Source organism: Diospyros lotus, chromosome 7 (assembly GCF_014633365.1).
Source record: "Diospyros lotus cultivar Yz01 chromosome 7, ASM1463336v1, whole genome shotgun sequence".
NCBI classification, from domain to species: domain Eukaryota; kingdom Viridiplantae; phylum Streptophyta; class Magnoliopsida; order Ericales; family Ebenaceae; genus Diospyros; species Diospyros lotus.
The window spans coordinates 23,915,330-23,932,668 of record NC_068344.1 but is presented as its reverse complement, the minus strand read 5'-3'; the positions used below and the strand labels follow the sequence as shown (position 1 = coordinate 23,932,668).

The following is a 17,339-nucleotide window of genomic DNA, read 5'->3' as shown; positions in this document are numbered from 1 at the left end:
AATTAATGAACTTTTGTTTTCTGAAATGTATATTGTCATTCTTGATTTTGGATTGCTCTCATTCATCACTTGCAGCTTTCAGTATTTTTTTTTATCATGCTAATCTCTTATTCATCTTCTTTTGCAGGTGTTTGTAGGAGCCTTCAAGCATGCTATTTGTGTTTGTTTTGTTGCTTCTTCTTTGTGCCATTTACTTAAAGGTAATTTCTCCGCGTCCTTATCATGTTGCAACGAAAGAATATCGTGCCCCCCAACCCTGCTCAAGTTCTCGACAATACCAGCTCCAGGCTTTGTTTCAGAGATTTTACTAAGGCCTAGATGGCAATTGATTCAGCATTGGACTTCCTCATTAGATATCCTCAAATGCTATTGTTTGTAAGACTCCTATCTAATGTAAATAAAAATTCCTATAAGATGTTTTATAGGAAATCAAGTTAAACAAAATCTTTTCCAAATTGGATATGTGAACTTTTTGTTGCATGTATGCCCTTATTTGGATATTTAGACTATTACAAGTGGATCTTGACTACTTTCTCATTTATTTGATCTCCATATCAATTTAGAATATTTCCTCCAGTTTGTTATTGTTGTTACCTTAATACAACAATAAATTTATAATGTGAGAAAGTGCGATGTGAGCATATTTTTACTGGGAATAGGAGTCTCTTATTTATAGAGAGGGGGAAGAGATTGACAGGTGGCATGTGACCCAGGCATCTCAGAGTCGTTTTGACTTATTCAACCATGACTCTTGGGTGGCACAACTCTTCGTGCGACATGGTCGCATGGCCGCAAGGCTGTGGGTCTCTCAGTTGGGCCACAAATGGTGGCTGGGAGGTCACTCTGTTATATGGCACCCAAGTTTCTCAGTTATTTTGCACTCATTCGGTCAGGCGATGCCTTGCATGCATAGGGGTTACTCAATTATTTTGCACTTATTCGATCATGGCATTGCGAGACTTCAAATGTTAGGCCTTGGCATGGCTTGACCTTCACATGGTGCGTGGTTAATGGCATCCTACGAAAGGAATCACTTGGTTATAACTAAGTGACTCTCGGTTAAAATGTGGCATGTGTGTGGCTTCTTGGGCAAGTCTTCCTAGTGCAATGGGGGTCACTCATTTGGGCGTGGCAGTTGCTTTTGCACATTATCTCAAGGCCGCATGGCAGTGTGGCCTCATCAAGCCTCTATGTGCGCCTGCTATTAGGCACACTATTTGCTACAATCCACTGCTTTCCAACACACGTTGCTTGTGTCATTTCCTTATTAATTTATATTTCTCTTATGCATGCCTTGCTTGCATCTTCTCCCCCTTTAATTAATGGCCTTTTAGCATGAAAAAATCAAACATTTTTGCATTTTTGCGATTTTATCCAAAATTTTTAATCTTGGCAATAAGAACCCAATTTAAAAACTGGGTGCAATTTTATCTTGCGGCCAAAATTGATTAGAGATGTATGTGGCTTTATCGAGGTGGCATGCCACCTAGCAATTTGAATGGGCCCCACATTGACTGTTGCTGGAAAAAAAAAATCAAATTAAAACATTTAACTAGGGTTAACCTATTTGGGTCAAGACCCATCCTTGCCTTTGCATCGTCGTTGCCATTTTTCTTCATTGTTGACCACCCTCCTTCTCCTACATCCTTCATCGTTAGCGACCACATGAAACCGACAATGATGGCTTGATGATGCCGATAGCCAAGCCAAAGAAACGTAAAACCAAATCGACATCTTCCATGGTGAACCAAAAGGGTCGACCTATTGAGAAGATAATAGGTCGTGGATCTGGGAGAAGATCAAAAGCCATGGCGATGACGAACACCATCAATGAGGAGAAGACAACCATGGCGAGATGCGAACTGTCAACCATGGCAGACATCGGCTATGGCTATAGTCGTGGTGAATCGCCGAGGTGAAGATGGTCACGGTAACCCATTACCATGGTCACAGCCATAGCGCATTCACGACGGCGAGCCACAACCCACGAGAAGTTGGCCACCGTCATCAATGGTCACTATGCACTTAGATTGATCGATCATCGACCATGGGGAAGACGCAAGGTTGCAGCCATGGCGAAATCGACTGACCATCGACCATGGGGAAGACATAAGGTTGCAGTCATTACGATAAAGGATGTATGAGAAAGGGGCAGCCGGCGACTGCGCAAAGGCAAGGCAAACCTTAAGTGATGGAAGGGGAGAAAATGGGTCTTGACCCAAATGGGTTAACCCCAGTTAAATGTTTTAAGTTAATTTTTATTTTTTATTTATTTAACAACAATCAACGTGAGGCCCACTCAAATTATTAGGTGGCATGCCACCTAGGCAAAGCCACTCGCCTCTCCAATTGATTTCGCCTGTGGGATAAAATTGCATCAAATTTCTCAATTCAGGTTTTTATTACCAAAATTGAAAGTTTTGGATAAAATCATAAAAACAAGAAAAGATTTGATTTTTTTCATGCTAAAAGGCCTTCATTAATTTATATATCTCAAATGCATGGCTTCACCTAATGTTCCACGTGCACTTGCTGCCTACAGGGCACACCACCTTGTTGCCTTCACATACATCTCCAATTGCGGCCTTGCTACTTTACCACATCTCTCAATTATAATAGAGAGAGTCTCTCGTATTACCAAGAGTCTCTCGATTACATTACAGCCATAACTTTTATGTGGGCCATTTGGTTGCACAACCACCTTCATTGGGCTTATTTCAACTTTTTAGCCAACTTTTAATTATTCAGTTCACTTCCAATACTTGACCCACTTTCATTCTTAAGTTGCAAACTAATTTTCTCGCACCTAGACCGATTATTTGGCACAATAGTTATCTTCTCTTTTAACCTCATTTATGTAGATTTGTTACATTTCATCAATGAAAAAGATGTGATCCTAACTAAAAATTCACATAAGATGTCTCCCTCCCTCCCTCTCTCTCTTTCTTATTCTCTAATAGTTATTTGTTGAATTCACGCAAGAAGTACACTTCAAAAACTTTCACTATGTTAAGAATAATGGGCTACACAAAGTCAATTAATGACTCAAAACATCTTTCCAATTGGGCATGAACCAAAGGATATCACAACTACAACTTGGGCCATAGGCCATATTCAGGGAAACTTACCCAACACTTAGTAGGTACACAAAATCTGAAATTACTTCCAATAGCATTTAATTCTCTAGACAAAGAAAGTGTGTTTTTGTGGTGAGAGTAGGAAAAGATATTTTCATTTACACGTTCTTTGTTTTTATTGTATTTAAAGCTTTGTAAATTGTAATATTAATATGTTAAGTGTAATTACTCACTTAATGAGGGGATTCTTACCTTGTTGTGAGATACTTGTTTTTACTTATAAAATTATTGTTCTTGTTTTGATAAGTAATTTATATTAATTTTTACTTTAATTAAAAATTAAAGATTTTATTTACTAGAATCTTCAAGATTTCTCTTAAGAAAATATAATATAGACTCGAAAGAATCAACCTTTATAAACTCTTTATATTGTTAATTGTGTTTACACTTCATTCTCATATTCGACAACCATATTAAATTAACATAAGATCTTCCTAAATTCGTCATTTTTTTTAAAATTAATAATAATAAAAAAAAAGATCATTCACCCCTCTTTAACATAAAATCAAGGCAATCAGTATATACATGCACATATATATATATATATGCTGATATATACATGTATAAATTACCTGGCATGCATATATGTATGCAAACCATCATAATATATATGCTGATACAGTCTCTTGGTTAATCTTATATAATATTTTATATTAATTTATGTTTATCTACTTTGTACTGCAGCCATGCCCATGGAGAATAAGAGGGGAAATATGGATCCATTCTTTTGATCTTTCTATTTACGTTAACAATGATTGAAAGGAAATTATATTAACTGATTGGACAAGATTTGAAACTCTAGAGATACAAGTAGTTATTTAAAATATGAGTAACACATTCTCAGTATACTTTCTTTTATCAAGTATTATATAAAATAATTTTAAGTCAGTCATATCTAACAGTAGGGTGATATTAGGAATGCGTGTTGGTTGTGGAGGTTTAAAATGTATTGTTTAAACTAAATTTTCATTGACACAGTATCTTGTCTATCTTTCAAGCACTAATCAAATTACCATATATTTAAATAAAAATTTATACCATAAAAAACTTAATTTGGAAAATGTTTATTAGGGGCAATTGGTTTAAGACTTTTGAGTCAGGTGTCCATAACTCAAGTGCCATGACTCGAATCAGAATCAATGCCATTTAGGTATTAGGTTTTTGAACCTACACCTTGACTGAACTAGAAACAGAAAAAGAAAATAATTAAAAAACTAAACCAAACCAACACAAAGACCTTAATTCGGATTGGTTTTCAAGACCACCAGAGCCATTAGCTAACTACAAATAAATAAGATTTGAGTTTAAAGATAGAAAAGTCCTGTTTCCAAAATTCTTTACTGCCTCAAGAACCCTTTTTTTTTTTTGAAGGTTAAGCCGGTGTTAAGAGTCTTTAATTCATCAGAAAATACCATTTTCCAACAACAGCTACCATTCTTCTAAGACAAAGTTCAAAACCATCGACTTTATTAGAGTTGACACTTGGACAGATGGCCCAAACAGAAGCTAATTTAGCCCTGGCAAAATTCCAGCAAAAAGCAAAATCTCAGGCAGACCATAGCTTCTTCATACACCAGACCTGGAACTACACACAATATTCTGTATAAATGCATTTCCTTACCATTTACACTACAGAATGGGGCAGGATGGAAGGACCATTCCATTGCAGCAAAATTTGTTCTGCGAGTTTAGCTACAGAAAATTCATTGCTCTGTGTGTTTCATAGTCTCGATAGTCTGGATTTGCCTGCCCACTAGACACATTGTAACCATACATGTCAAAATGCCTCTCATGTTCAGGACCACCAATATTTCCGCCTTTATAGGTCTCCATTGATGAAGCCCAGGGACCTGGAGTGGAAAAATTAGAGCTGGATCCTTCTTGATTCAGGCTAAAAACGTTATGATTCTGAGGCGAATTACCAGTTGTCAGTCGGTTGGTGGAACCAGCAGTTGTCAAAGAGATAGATGCGGACTGCTGCAGTTGCTGCTGGTTCTTCATTGGCGACTTGGGCCGAAGAGCTTCTATTTCGGATGTTGTCAAAACAAGATGAGGTGCCTCTGGTGGTGGATTCCGTCCTCCACCTCCCTGCCAAACTTTCCCATCCCTATCGGAGAAGTTCCTGATATATGCCTGCAAATAACCAATTCTTTTAAGGAAGACATCATGGAAATCGTCAAAAAACATATGTTTTGTAAGGAACATACTACATCAATGCTTCTTGCCTCACAACATCAATGCTTCTTGCACAACAACATCAACTCAAATTAGGACCACAAAAATAGATTCTTTTGATTTGAAATTCATTTGATGTTAGTGACAGATCAAAGGTTAAAATCAGTGTCGCTTTCATTAGGTTCTTCCACTTAACCTTTTATGGTTTCAGAGACTGACAAGTTTAGTTGTCAGTGAAGGCATCCAAAAATTGGGTCGATTACATCTATCAATCCTACACCTTTTACCAAAATCTTACTTTGATCCTTCTTTTTCCAATTGCAGCAGTCTACACACTTCATTTTTTGTTATAAGTGAAGCATCAAACGATTCCGTTTTATGCAATGGACTTGGAGGGTCATGATCGGCAACCTCAGGCTGCCTATGGCGCCTGATGGAAGGCCACGTGACAACCATCCGTGCATTCCAGATGGTGCCTGATTATTCCTTCCGTGCTGAGAAATATCACACTGCACGATTTAATCTCAGCCTTCCATCTTGCTTTTGCAAAGCTCTATCCCAGCCATCCAAAGCTACTATTTATCATGCCATCGGGATCTGGAGCGAGAAGAGAGAAATTTCCCCGCCAGCGACAAAGAAGAAAAGGTAAGGCCAAGGATCAGAGAGAAAAGAGAAAGGAAGGTGAGTGGTTCTGGAGTCTTCGTTTGAGGTAGCCTTGTGGCTTCCCTTGTCCATGATCTGTAAGCTCTGTACATGATTCTGTATGTATTTTTTATTCTAGTTTGATAGTTATGCCCTAATATGTATTAGTGATTCTTGGGCAGTTTTGATTATCAAATCAGTGCTGTACAGAGTGTTTTTTGTGTGAGCTTTCTTTGAGGATGTAATCTTTATTTCTCGTATAGTGCAGTGAGCTCTTCTCATCAGAGCTCAATGTGGACATAGCCCTTTTAGGTGAACCACGGTAAATCTCTCGTGTCATTTACTTTCCTTTTGTTTGTGTTTGTGGTTGCTGTTTGTGTTTTTCCATTATCGATTTCGTCTCTGTTGCTGGGTCTAAAGGCTTTCAATGGTATCAGTGTGTGTGTGCGCGATCTGTTTGTGCAACATTTTCAGTTAACTTGCAATGTCAACCTTCTATCACATGCCATTCACTAATAAGTACAAAAACTGTCCCACGATGCTCACATCTTATATTTGTAAGACTAATATTGCAATTTAACAACAAATATAAATTTAGTGTTTAACAATAAATATAAATTTAGTGGCATATAATGGTAAAACTTGTATAAATCCAATAGCATAGAAGCATCCTGAGAAATAACAGTATCAGATTTTCCATGTGGCATAAATATCACGTCACTCACTGAACTTTTTCAGTTTTCTCACATACAAAAACCCATTTGGGCTCTCTCACCGCCATGGCTAGGGTGATAGAACTGTAGAAGGCTGCAGTGGTGGTGGCAGGATGGTTTATGTTGCTCTTTGGAAAAGAAAGGCACTTTCCAAAAAAACAGAAAAAAGAAAGAAAATTCAAAAACAATAAGTTAACATCAATTTATCAATTATTGGGTCAGAACATGCGGAGAGAATACTAAACCGTTTAAAATTACAATAGGACTGTATCAAGGTTCTGCACTAAATCCATACTTATTTGCTCTAGTAATGGATGAACTCACTAAAGATATTCAGACAGAGGTGCCATGGTGTATGCTATTTGCAGACAACATAGTGTTGGTAGATGAAACAAAAGGAGTGAACACTAAACCTGAGTTGTGGATAAACAATTTAGAATCTAAGGGAATTAAATTAAGTAGAAAGAAAACAGAATATATAGAATGTAAATTTAGTAAGAATGCAAGAGTGAAGGATATTATAATAAAATTGGAAGACCAAATCTTACAAAGAAAAGACCATTTTCGATATTTGGGATCAGTGATTCAAAAAGATGGAGAAATTCACGAGAATGTCACACATAGAATTAAGGCAGGTTGGCTAAAATGGAGAAATGCATCGGGGGTGTTATGTGATGGTAAAATCCTATTAAAATTGAAAGGAAAATTCTATAAGACAGCTATAAGACCAGTTTTGTTGTATGGCTCAGAATGTTGAGCAGTCAAATACTAGCATGAGCAAAATACGAGCGTAGCGAAGATGAGGATGTTAAGATGGATGTGCAGCCATACAAGAAAAGATAAAATTAGAAATGAAGTTATTCGTAATAAGGTGGGAGTAGTGCCAATCGATGAGAAGATGAGAGATACTAGACTAAGATGGTTTGGTCATGTGAGAAGGAGACCAAGCGACGCTCTTGTGAGGAGAGTTGACGAAATGGAACAATTAGTCAAAAAAAGAGATAAAGGTAGACCCAAGAAAATTTTGGGAGATACATTAAAGTTTGATATGAAGTGTATGGATCTAAATGAAGATATGACAAAAGACAAAAATACATGGAAGTCTAAAATTCATGTAGTCGACCCCACATAGTGGGATAAAGGTTGGATATGTTGTTGTTGTTGTACACTTCATCATTCTGGTATCAAGTACAATTATAACACAAGTAAAATTTTCTTTTTACTTGCACATGCCTGTCAAAGGAATGGAGAAAGGTAACAGAAGATTAACCTTGCAATTCATTGAAAACACAAGGAGTTGATTGTTGCAACTAAAAAATGAGGGACCAAAGTGAGATTTTGGAGAATTTCCAAGTGTGTTAAATGTAATTAAGCCTCCAAAATTTGTATGCATGAGACATAATTTTACATATTTCATGATATTCAGCACAAGAAGATGCTAATGTTGTACAATTTTTACCGACAAAATGAAAAAGGGCAGACAATTTTGGAATTTTGATTATCTTGTTCACCCAAAGGAAATCTTCCAGCACATATCATGTTTCTTTTGCACTAATCACTGGTATTTTCTTTGTCAAATTTTACTTTTCCAATTTATCTAGCAAAAGACTAGGAAGATAAAAAAGAAATTAGGTACACTTAGGTATGATATTAATTATAAGAGCCTTACAAAAAAAGTAAGGCCATAGATAGAAATGACTACCAACTTAGAATTCATATAGCCAACCCCACATAGTTGGATAAAGGCTTTGTATGTTGTTGTTATGTCTACTTTTCCACTAAAAACAATGTAGACAAATCGCCTAAATTGTTAGTTAATTCAAGAAACAGATCAGCTTATCATCAAAAGCTTCAACAAGAATGCTTGAGTTTTACTTTTCCTTCTTTGCTTTAAGATATTTAACATGTTAAATATTGTACCTCAGCATTGAAATTTGATGATGATAATCCTTTACCCATGGTCAACCATCCTGATCGGATGTTGTGGTCTTCACCAAAGAGTTCAACCCTCCTACGGCCAAGAGCAAAATGCTCAATTATTCGGTACATATCTTCAGGTTTTGCGGTTGAGCCTGCAATTCCATTTGGATCAAGATTTCAGAAATAAAAGGTGATAACTTGAACCATTATGCTACATGAAAAGACTGGGCAGGATAGTATGAATACATATCTTACCCATCTTCCTAGAGCATGTACTCATAGAAATAATTTGTTTGTTCCATAATTTCATACAATATGTAGTTTACCGAAATGACCTAGAACAGTTCCCTAATGGGAATAAAAAACCCTAATAAAACTTCAGAGGATATAAATCGTCAACAACACCTCTATGTATCTATTTTTTCTAGCCTTCATGCAGAATCGAAGGAGAGAATGACAGTAACTAATAAAACAGAAGAGAATGAAAACACAGGCGTTGTGGTGGTAGGCTTTTTTTTTTTTTTTTTGGGGGGGGGGGGGGGGGGGGAGCTCAACTGCTACAGTCATGTTCTCTCATTCTCAATTTTATAACCCAGGAAACAAATAAATAAGACAAATGCGTTGCATCAGAACAAAACACATTTTAGTCCAATAAATGATATGTAGAACTAACCATAAGGAGGCTCCTCAGCTATAATCACATCAGTATCAATGTTGGCATGGATTATGTGACCATCTGTGCTGCGACGAACAGTTCCTTTAATGCCCATCAAGCAATGTTCCTTCATCATAATGCCAAGAAACAATCAATTCAGGGGAATGACATATGCATTCACATAGTAATCAACAAAGCATAATGGAGATCAGGAAAGAAGTCAAAGCAGCAGATGAGAGTACAAAATTGGCTACCAACCTTTGAGCGCTGAAACAAAGTATGAGAATCATGACGCAATCCTGGAGTTGCATTACTTTTGTTAGTTTTCACCCAACATATATCCTCACACCTACGAAAGCCCCACTAAATGAAAAAGATCAGAGTTACAAATGGATGAGGCTTGAAATCAATCAATCAAGAGAAAGAAGCAATTCAGAACCATAAAAGCTTAAGGATTCAACTGTATACTTTCTTCAGACATTGGCGGCCCTGCTCAAGGCCCAGACCGTCACCAACCCAGAGGAAAACAAAAGAAGGTGTGTCAGCTATTGCCTGTAAACATGAAAAATGGATGGTTAAGATGTCAGGCATAAAGTATGGAACAGAATAACAAGATCCAGTAGGTCAGGCCATGCAGCGTTTTGACAATAGCCCAATAGAGATCATGTAAAGTGCTGATTGATTAGGTTAGATATAATCTGCATTCATGCCCTCAAGTGCCAAATGATAGCAGCATATCATAAAATTGCAGTTTAAGAATATGGGATTAACCCTTTGATACAACTGAAATTATCTGGGATGCAAGATTACAGTTGTTAGATTCACCAAATCATAGAATTGGGTCCGCAATCCCAGTGGAAAAGATTACCTCAATCTTAAGATTCATTATTTCTTCAAATGTCCAGTACTCCATGTGATCAGTGACACCAGGAGCTCGATGAACATATTCCTCCCATGGGGGATCTACGAGAATGACATCAAATTTAGTTCCAAAAAATTCTGGTGACAGCACATGTTCACGAAGGTCACACTTATAATACATTGGAGGAGAAGCAGATTTGGCTACAATCTCATCCTTCTTTTGTATAAGCTCCCTAAGCTTAGGGTAGTCCTCCACAACAGCAGTGAGCTCTAGTTCCCTAATGAAATTCTGGGGCCGCATACCCGTGTCAACAAAATTCTGGGAGTAATCATTTTGCTCTCCTCTGGAAGGAGCTTTGCCAGGGGGTCCATTAGTTCTAGGAGGAACCCAACTCCCAGAAGCTTTATCCGGTGTCTGTCCTCGTCCAACTGGCACCACAGCATTAAGACCAGGTGCAGATATGTTTGGTGGTTCTCTTCCAGGGCCGGGTTGATTAAAAAAGAAAGCAGGATTAGGTGAGTTTCCTAGATTAGGGGGAAATCTTGGCCCTGATGGTCCAGGAGGAACAGGTGAGAGACCTGGGGGAACACTTAGCATGTTCATCTCAAGACCTCGAGCTCCAGGCCAAACAACAGGTGGTGAAAATGGGGGAATGAAGACACTAGGGGAAATTGGAGGACCTGGAGTAGGAGACATGCCTGGAGTTAGCGATTGCATTGGTCCAGGTGGGGGCATTGCTAGTGGTCCAAAAGGTGGCCCTATTATGGGCATTGGGATTCCAAATGGTTGGTTGTCCCTCCCAGTGGTCCTACCCCTTGCTCCCCTTCCAACTCTGCCCCCTTTAGCTCCCTGTTGAAAAGCTCGACTATAGGAACCTGATTCCTGGTTTCCTTGTGGATTCAGGGAGCTGCTACTATAACTTTGGCCCCCGGAAGGGAAATTGGACGTAACACCTTCCTGGCCTCTGGTTTTCCCACCCTGAAAGTCATTTTCATCCTTCCAAGAGTTCTGATCTCGCATAGGACCATCATTCATAAACCCATCCTGTAAATCATCACCTCCAGGCCCAGTCCCCTGATAATCAACCTTTCTTGCTCTGTCCTCCTGTGTATATGCCTGCTCATCATTTGACACCAAAATTTTATCAGGTTGCTGAGGAGTTTCGGTTCTCCGGGCAAATGAGAATCTGGATTCCTCTCCTCCATAATCAAAGGGTCTAGTTTGGATTTCTATCACATCGTAATTCTCATTTGAAATTCCATAATTTGATGAGGTTTTCACAGCACCAGTCCTGCCTCCATCTTTTCTACCTCCAGAACGACTATGGCGCCTTTCATTATCAGTCCTATCATAACCATGTCTCTGCAACTCCCATTCTCTGCCATGATCATAATCCATATCCCCATCTTTGGTATCCTTCTCATTACCACTGGGCTGTCTCCTTTTCCAATTATCCTTATATCCTTCCTGGTCCCTTTTCCAGTCACTCCAGCTATCATCTCTTCCTTTCAATTTATCATCCCTGAATCCGTCCTTTTCTAATTCTTTTCTCTTAGATGCACCTCTTTCATAATTCATCTCAAGATTTTCTGTTTCATGATATTGCCTTCCACTCCTCTCTGGGGTCTTGGATCTTCTAGAGTGGCCTCCTTCTCTTCTACTTTTTTCTCTCATCCATGTACCATCCTCATCTGTGTTAAAAGGCCTCTCATGACTTGCAATATCCCGACTAGTGGAACCTCTCTGCTGTCTATGCTTCTCAAACCTCTCTTTACCTGATCTTTCTTCATGAGTCAAAGGACTTCGCTTATTGTCATCTTCTGCAGCCTCTGTCCTGCCCTTGCTCTTACTGCTCTCAGAATCAATTCTTCTTGCTTCCCTGTCATGGGATTTTATGCCCCTTTCACTAGAATCCAAAGCTCTACTTTTACTGTGACCCAGCTCAATTGCTGCAGTCATACTTCTTTCACCAGCACTGTCTTGCTTTATACCACATTTTGTATCAAATTTTTCCACAAGGTAACCTTCTTCAGCTTTTTTCACAGCATCAGAATCATCCCATCTTCTCCTTTGGCTTCTTCCCTGCTCAGAAGATCCATGATCCTTTTCTTGATTTGTTTCCTTCCTTTCTGAATGTCTGGAATCTCTGTTTAGTGACTTTTCAAACTCTCTGTCATTTAATCTATCATCTTTTCCCCTGATCCTGCTCTGGGAAGAGTCATGATCTGAGAACTTCGGGGTCAATTTCTTTCTCTCACCTTCGTCAGCTTGACCAGGTCCTCGACTAACGGACCTCTCTATGCCATCATACTTATTCTCTTGTTCTCCATCCTGATACCAACTGCTTAGTTTCTCCAATGTACTCTCCTCTTGACTCTCCTTCATCTGCTTTGAACGTGATTCTTTTCTTGATTCACTATCATCTATATCAACATTTTCTCTGCTTGAGCCAAGTGACCTCTTTCTGCTCTCACTTCTGTCCCCGGCACTTCTCCTTCTTCCACTGCCATCTAATCCTTCAGCCTCTTCTCCATTCCCTGGCTTTTTTGACTTGCTTGACCGTTGTTTCCTCTTATCATCACCATCCCATTCCTCTATATCCTTCACTTTATCACTTGTCATATCTGTAACATCCTCCATTGCAGGTTTTACACAGCGCTGAATAAATTCAGGTGAACCCGTAACAAAAAAGGGCCCTCAAATGCTCAAAGCATATATTCCTCTTCAGTTTAAATGGCAAAAAATGCTCCTGAAATCAAACAGTACAGACATGATAAGTGAAACATGAATCAAGTTAGTGTTCTGGTAGCTTAATATGTCAATAATTCAGAGGAGGCGCATTCAATATTGCCCTTACAGGAAACAAGCAGCTAGCTGGTAGTTTATGCTGCTGAAATGAAAACAATAAGAATTGGCAACAACTAAAACCAACCCCATACTGGACAGTGTGGGTTCTATATTCTTTAATGATTCAATTTGAAACAATATTATTAGCAAGACATGGTGACATACACATCAGGGAAATATAATCCTCAACAGTGCATTCTATTTCTAAGCCTTCCAACCCATTGGTAGGAAACCCCCTGGGGTAGCTCAAGTGGTCGACCGCATGGGTTTTGGGTGCTGGGTATGCCGAGGTTGTGTGTTAGAATCCTGGGCAATGCGGTAGGTATTGCCTATCTACACGGGGGGCCACGGGTACAGGTCTCGACCCGGACTTACCTTGGACCGACCTGATTGCCCAGTTTGGGCCGGGCCCATAGGTTATAGGGGAGAAGGTACGGTCTCTGCCAAAGGCTTATGTATCAGGGCTTCCTTCGATTCCTATTTTTAAAAAAAAAAAAAAACCCATTGGTAGGATTTCTGTTGATAACCAACACACGTGAACAACATCATCATACCAAGTCTTTATCCCACTTTGTAGTGTTGCCTACATGATCATAGCTCATAAGTCATTTCTATTTGTGATAATTATCTTTTATAAGTCCCTTATAACTAATATCATACCCATGTGTCTCCCACCAAATTTTTCTTGGTCTTCCTCTATCTCTTTTGCTAGATACCTATTCTATTTCATCACTCTTCTCACAAGAGCCTCCATTGCTCTTCTTCTCTCATGACCAAACCATCCTAATAGTGTCTCCGACATTGTATCTTCAATAGCAGCCACTCTAACCTTATTACGAACAACTTCATTTCTAATTTTATCTCATTTTTTTTAATGTATGGCCACCCATCTATCTTATCATTCTCATCTTTATTACACTTATATTTTACACATGGTGGTGCTTTACTGCCCAACATTCAATGGTATCCAACAAAGGTGGTCTTAGTTTTATAGAATTTTTCTTTTAATTTTAATGGAATCTTACTATTACATAAAACATCAGATGCACTTTTTCATTTTAACCATCCTACCTTAATTCTATGGTAGCATCTTCATTAATCTCCCCATCTTTTTGAATGATTGATCCAATATATCTGAATTAATGTTTTCTTGATATGACTTGATCTTCTAACTTTGCCATAACATCATCCACATTTATAATTTTACGAAATTTACAATCCCTGTATTCAATTTTCATTTTACTTATAAAATCTTTCAATTCTAAAGTGTTACTCCATATCTCAAACTTAATATGCATACCTTGTTTTGTCTCATCTTGTAACACAATGTCATATGCAAGTAGCATACTGGTCAACACCTCCATTTGGATATGTTTAGTGAGTCTATACTTTACAAGGGAAAATAGGTAAGGGCTTAGTACAGATCATTGATGTAATCCTATTATAATTGGAAAAATCTCAGTGTCTCCTCCACATGTTTCTAGTCCATGGTATCTTTAAAGCTTAGACTCATTTCTTCTCTATAACCCTCCATAAGATTTCTTTAAGAACTTTATCAAAAGCTTTTTCTAGATCTATGAACACCATATTACATCCTTTGGATTATCTCTTGACCCCTCCATTAGGCACCTCAACAAATACATAGCTTCCAAGACTTCCATTGTTAACTTACCAAGCATGAAACCAATTTGGTTTTTCAACACTTTGGCTTCCATTGTGTCATGTAATTACCAACTATAGTAGTGGTCTAGATAAATAAATGTAGTTAGTGCCGTGATATGTTGTACCTAGGGGAAGCAATAACATGTTGTACTGAGGCGGTTACGTTTTTGGGTGGGAAAGTCCATGTAATTGGGGGATGGTATAAAAAAGACACCGATCCAACTAATGGAGGCATCTAGAAGCATTAATCAAATTTCATTTCTGAATTCCTCCCTTCAATTCTCTCTCTCTCTCTCTATATATATATATATATATAAATATATATTTCTCTCCCTCATTCTCTCTTTCTTTGGATATTTCCTTCAAACCTTGTGATCTCCATCCTATCGGTAAAGATCAATTGTTGATCAATTGCCAAATCTCTTACGATCTAACAATTTTCATATTAGAGCCAATCCTTGGCTAGAGTGGTTTTTGCGGATACTTTCAAAGGATGAAGGAACTAGGATGAAGAACTTGGAAGCGCAATTGCAGTAGTTTGGGCCCACGGTGAACGATCTGCAAGCTCAGGTGGATCAATTGGAGTTAGGATCCAACCGCAATCACGAACCCATCATGGCAATCGATAGGAAATTGGATAGAGCAGTTGTTCAGATTCAGGAAGATTTGGGAGTTCAAATCAGAAAGCGACTCCAGGGATTCATGGCGATGCTTGCTAGGGAAAACCAGGTACGAATCTCTCCCGACTTCCTTAGAGATCAAATCCAATTCTACTAGGGTAAGGGGTGAATCGAAGGACAACTAGAACCTCTGAATTAGGAGAGGATCATGTGGAAACCGGTGAGAATGTGTGGGGATGCAGACAGGAAGCATCGGTAGTGCAAAATCCACATGGAGTACCTATGTTGCAGTTGGAAATTCCACTGTTCGATGGTGTGAGTCCTCGATGGTGGATTAAAAGGCGTGAATGGATGTTTGAGTGGTATGGGGTGGTAGAGGCAAAAGGTGGCCATGGCTACGGCCTACCTCAATGATGTGGGTGATGCTTGGTACCAGGGGTGGTCTAAGGTGAGAGAGGACTACAGGTGGGATGATTTCACAGAAGAACTTTGAGAGAGGTTTGGTGATTGGGGAACTACTGACATAGTAGAGTAGTTTAATAAGATCAAGCAGGAAGGATCGGTGTTGGAATATCAGCCAAGGTTCAAGGAGCTAAAAGCCCTCATGCCAAATCATAACCCCTATTTGACATAAGCCTACTTCATTTCAAACTTTGTAAGCAGCTTGAATGAAGAATTGAGGTTGATGGTGAAGGTGTTACAACCTAAGACCCTGAAGCATGTGGTGGACAGTGCAAGGCTACATGACATGAAAGTGGAGACATTAATGAAGAAACAAAGGTTGATAGCCAAAGGGGTTAACTAGAGTGTCTTACACCCAGGAAGGAAGAGCTATACCAAGGAGATGGGCAGAGGATCTCAAGGAGTTAGGAGTTTATCATTACCTGCCCCCACAATTCAAGGTGGAAAGACCATTGAACAGAGGAGGCAAGCTGGCCTCTATTTTCGATGCTAGGATAAATACTTCCCATGCCACCAATGTAAGAAGCAACTATTGCTATTGGAAGGGGAAGAAGGAGAAGTAGCAGAGGAGGGAGAAACACCTAATTCACATGGAGAGGGAGATGAAGACAATGGTGAGATATCCCTACATGCCCTGAAGGGATTGACTAATAGCAAAATAATCAAAGTGGAGGATTGTAAGACAATGATTCTAATTGACAGTAAGAGCGCCCACAACTTTTTGGATGAGGGTACAGCCCGAAGGTTGAGATGTTCCCTGGTCAACACTCAACCTCTAACCATGATAATAGCCAATGGCAACAAAGTTATGAGCCGATCAGCATGCACAGGATCTTGTTAGGAGATGCAGGGGAAAGAGTTTGAGGTTGATCTCAGGCTACTTAAGCTAGGGGGGTGTGATGTGGTGTTAGGGGTAGATTGGATGAAGCATGTGAGTCCAATCTACTTTAACTTTAATAAAATGGAGGTGACATTTGAGAAGGAGAGTAGAAAAATGACTTTAATAGGGAGCAAAGAGGTTGGGATATGCAAGATTATTACAGGGAGAAGGCTGCAGAAGATAATACAACATAAGATGAATTAGGTGGCTTAATTTTTTTCCATTCAAGCCATGGATCGAATGGAGGAGGAACTAGAATAAAAAAGGGAATTCATGTTAACTATGAGCAGTCTACCCCAACCTAACATAGAGGTACACCAATATGACCTTCTTAATATACTACTAACTGAATTTGGGGATCTATTCGTAGAGCCTAATTCCCTACCTCCCACCTGACACCTTGACAACACAATCAACCTCAAACCTAACATAGATCTTGTTAATGCCTAAGCCTATCGTTATCCTCCTAACCAAAAGACAAAGATAGAAAAGTTGGTCAAAGAGATGCTTCAAAAATCTCTTATCAGACCAAGTCATAGCCCATTTGCATCACCCGTACTGTTAGTTAAAAAGAAAGATGGCCCATGGCATTTTTGTGTTAACGGTGCTAATTAAATGATGTCACAATCAAAGAGAAATTCCCTATCCCTCTTATTGAAGACCTATTAGATGAGCTAAAACAAGCCACAATTTTTTCTAAACTTAGACCTCAGATCCAGCTATCACAAAATCCGGATGAACCCATCAGACATACCAAAAACTGC

The 17,339-nt window shown here is 38.9% G+C and overlaps 1 protein-coding gene across 6 annotated transcripts in view; it reads right to left on the bottom strand.

Annotated features, from left to right (window-relative positions):
• Nucleotides 1-4,571: 4,571 nt before the first annotated feature.
• LOC127806100 (N6-adenosine-methyltransferase non-catalytic subunit MTB) overlaps nucleotides 4,572-17,339 on the bottom strand; it is a 38,729-nt gene continuing 25,961 nt past the window's right edge. For 4 of the 6 annotated variants that reach the window (XM_052343117.1, XM_052343115.1, XM_052343116.1 and 1 more), the window contains exons 2-7: nucleotides 10,111-12,853; nucleotides 9,711-9,794; nucleotides 9,501-9,605; nucleotides 9,261-9,369; nucleotides 8,588-8,739; nucleotides 4,572-5,270 (exon numbers count right to left, since the gene is read on the bottom strand). In XM_052343117.1, coding sequence (XP_052199077.1) covers nucleotides 4,830-5,270; nucleotides 8,588-8,739; nucleotides 9,261-9,369; nucleotides 9,501-9,605; nucleotides 9,711-9,794; nucleotides 10,111-12,744 — 3,525 coding nt within the window. In that variant the 5' untranslated portion in view covers nucleotides 12,745-12,853 and the 3' untranslated portion in view covers nucleotides 4,572-4,829. The remainder of the gene's footprint in view (nucleotides 5,271-8,587; nucleotides 8,740-9,260; nucleotides 9,370-9,500; nucleotides 9,606-9,710; nucleotides 9,795-10,110; nucleotides 12,854-17,339) is intronic. The other 2 variants (XM_052343119.1, XM_052343120.1) reach the window with 2 other exon arrangements.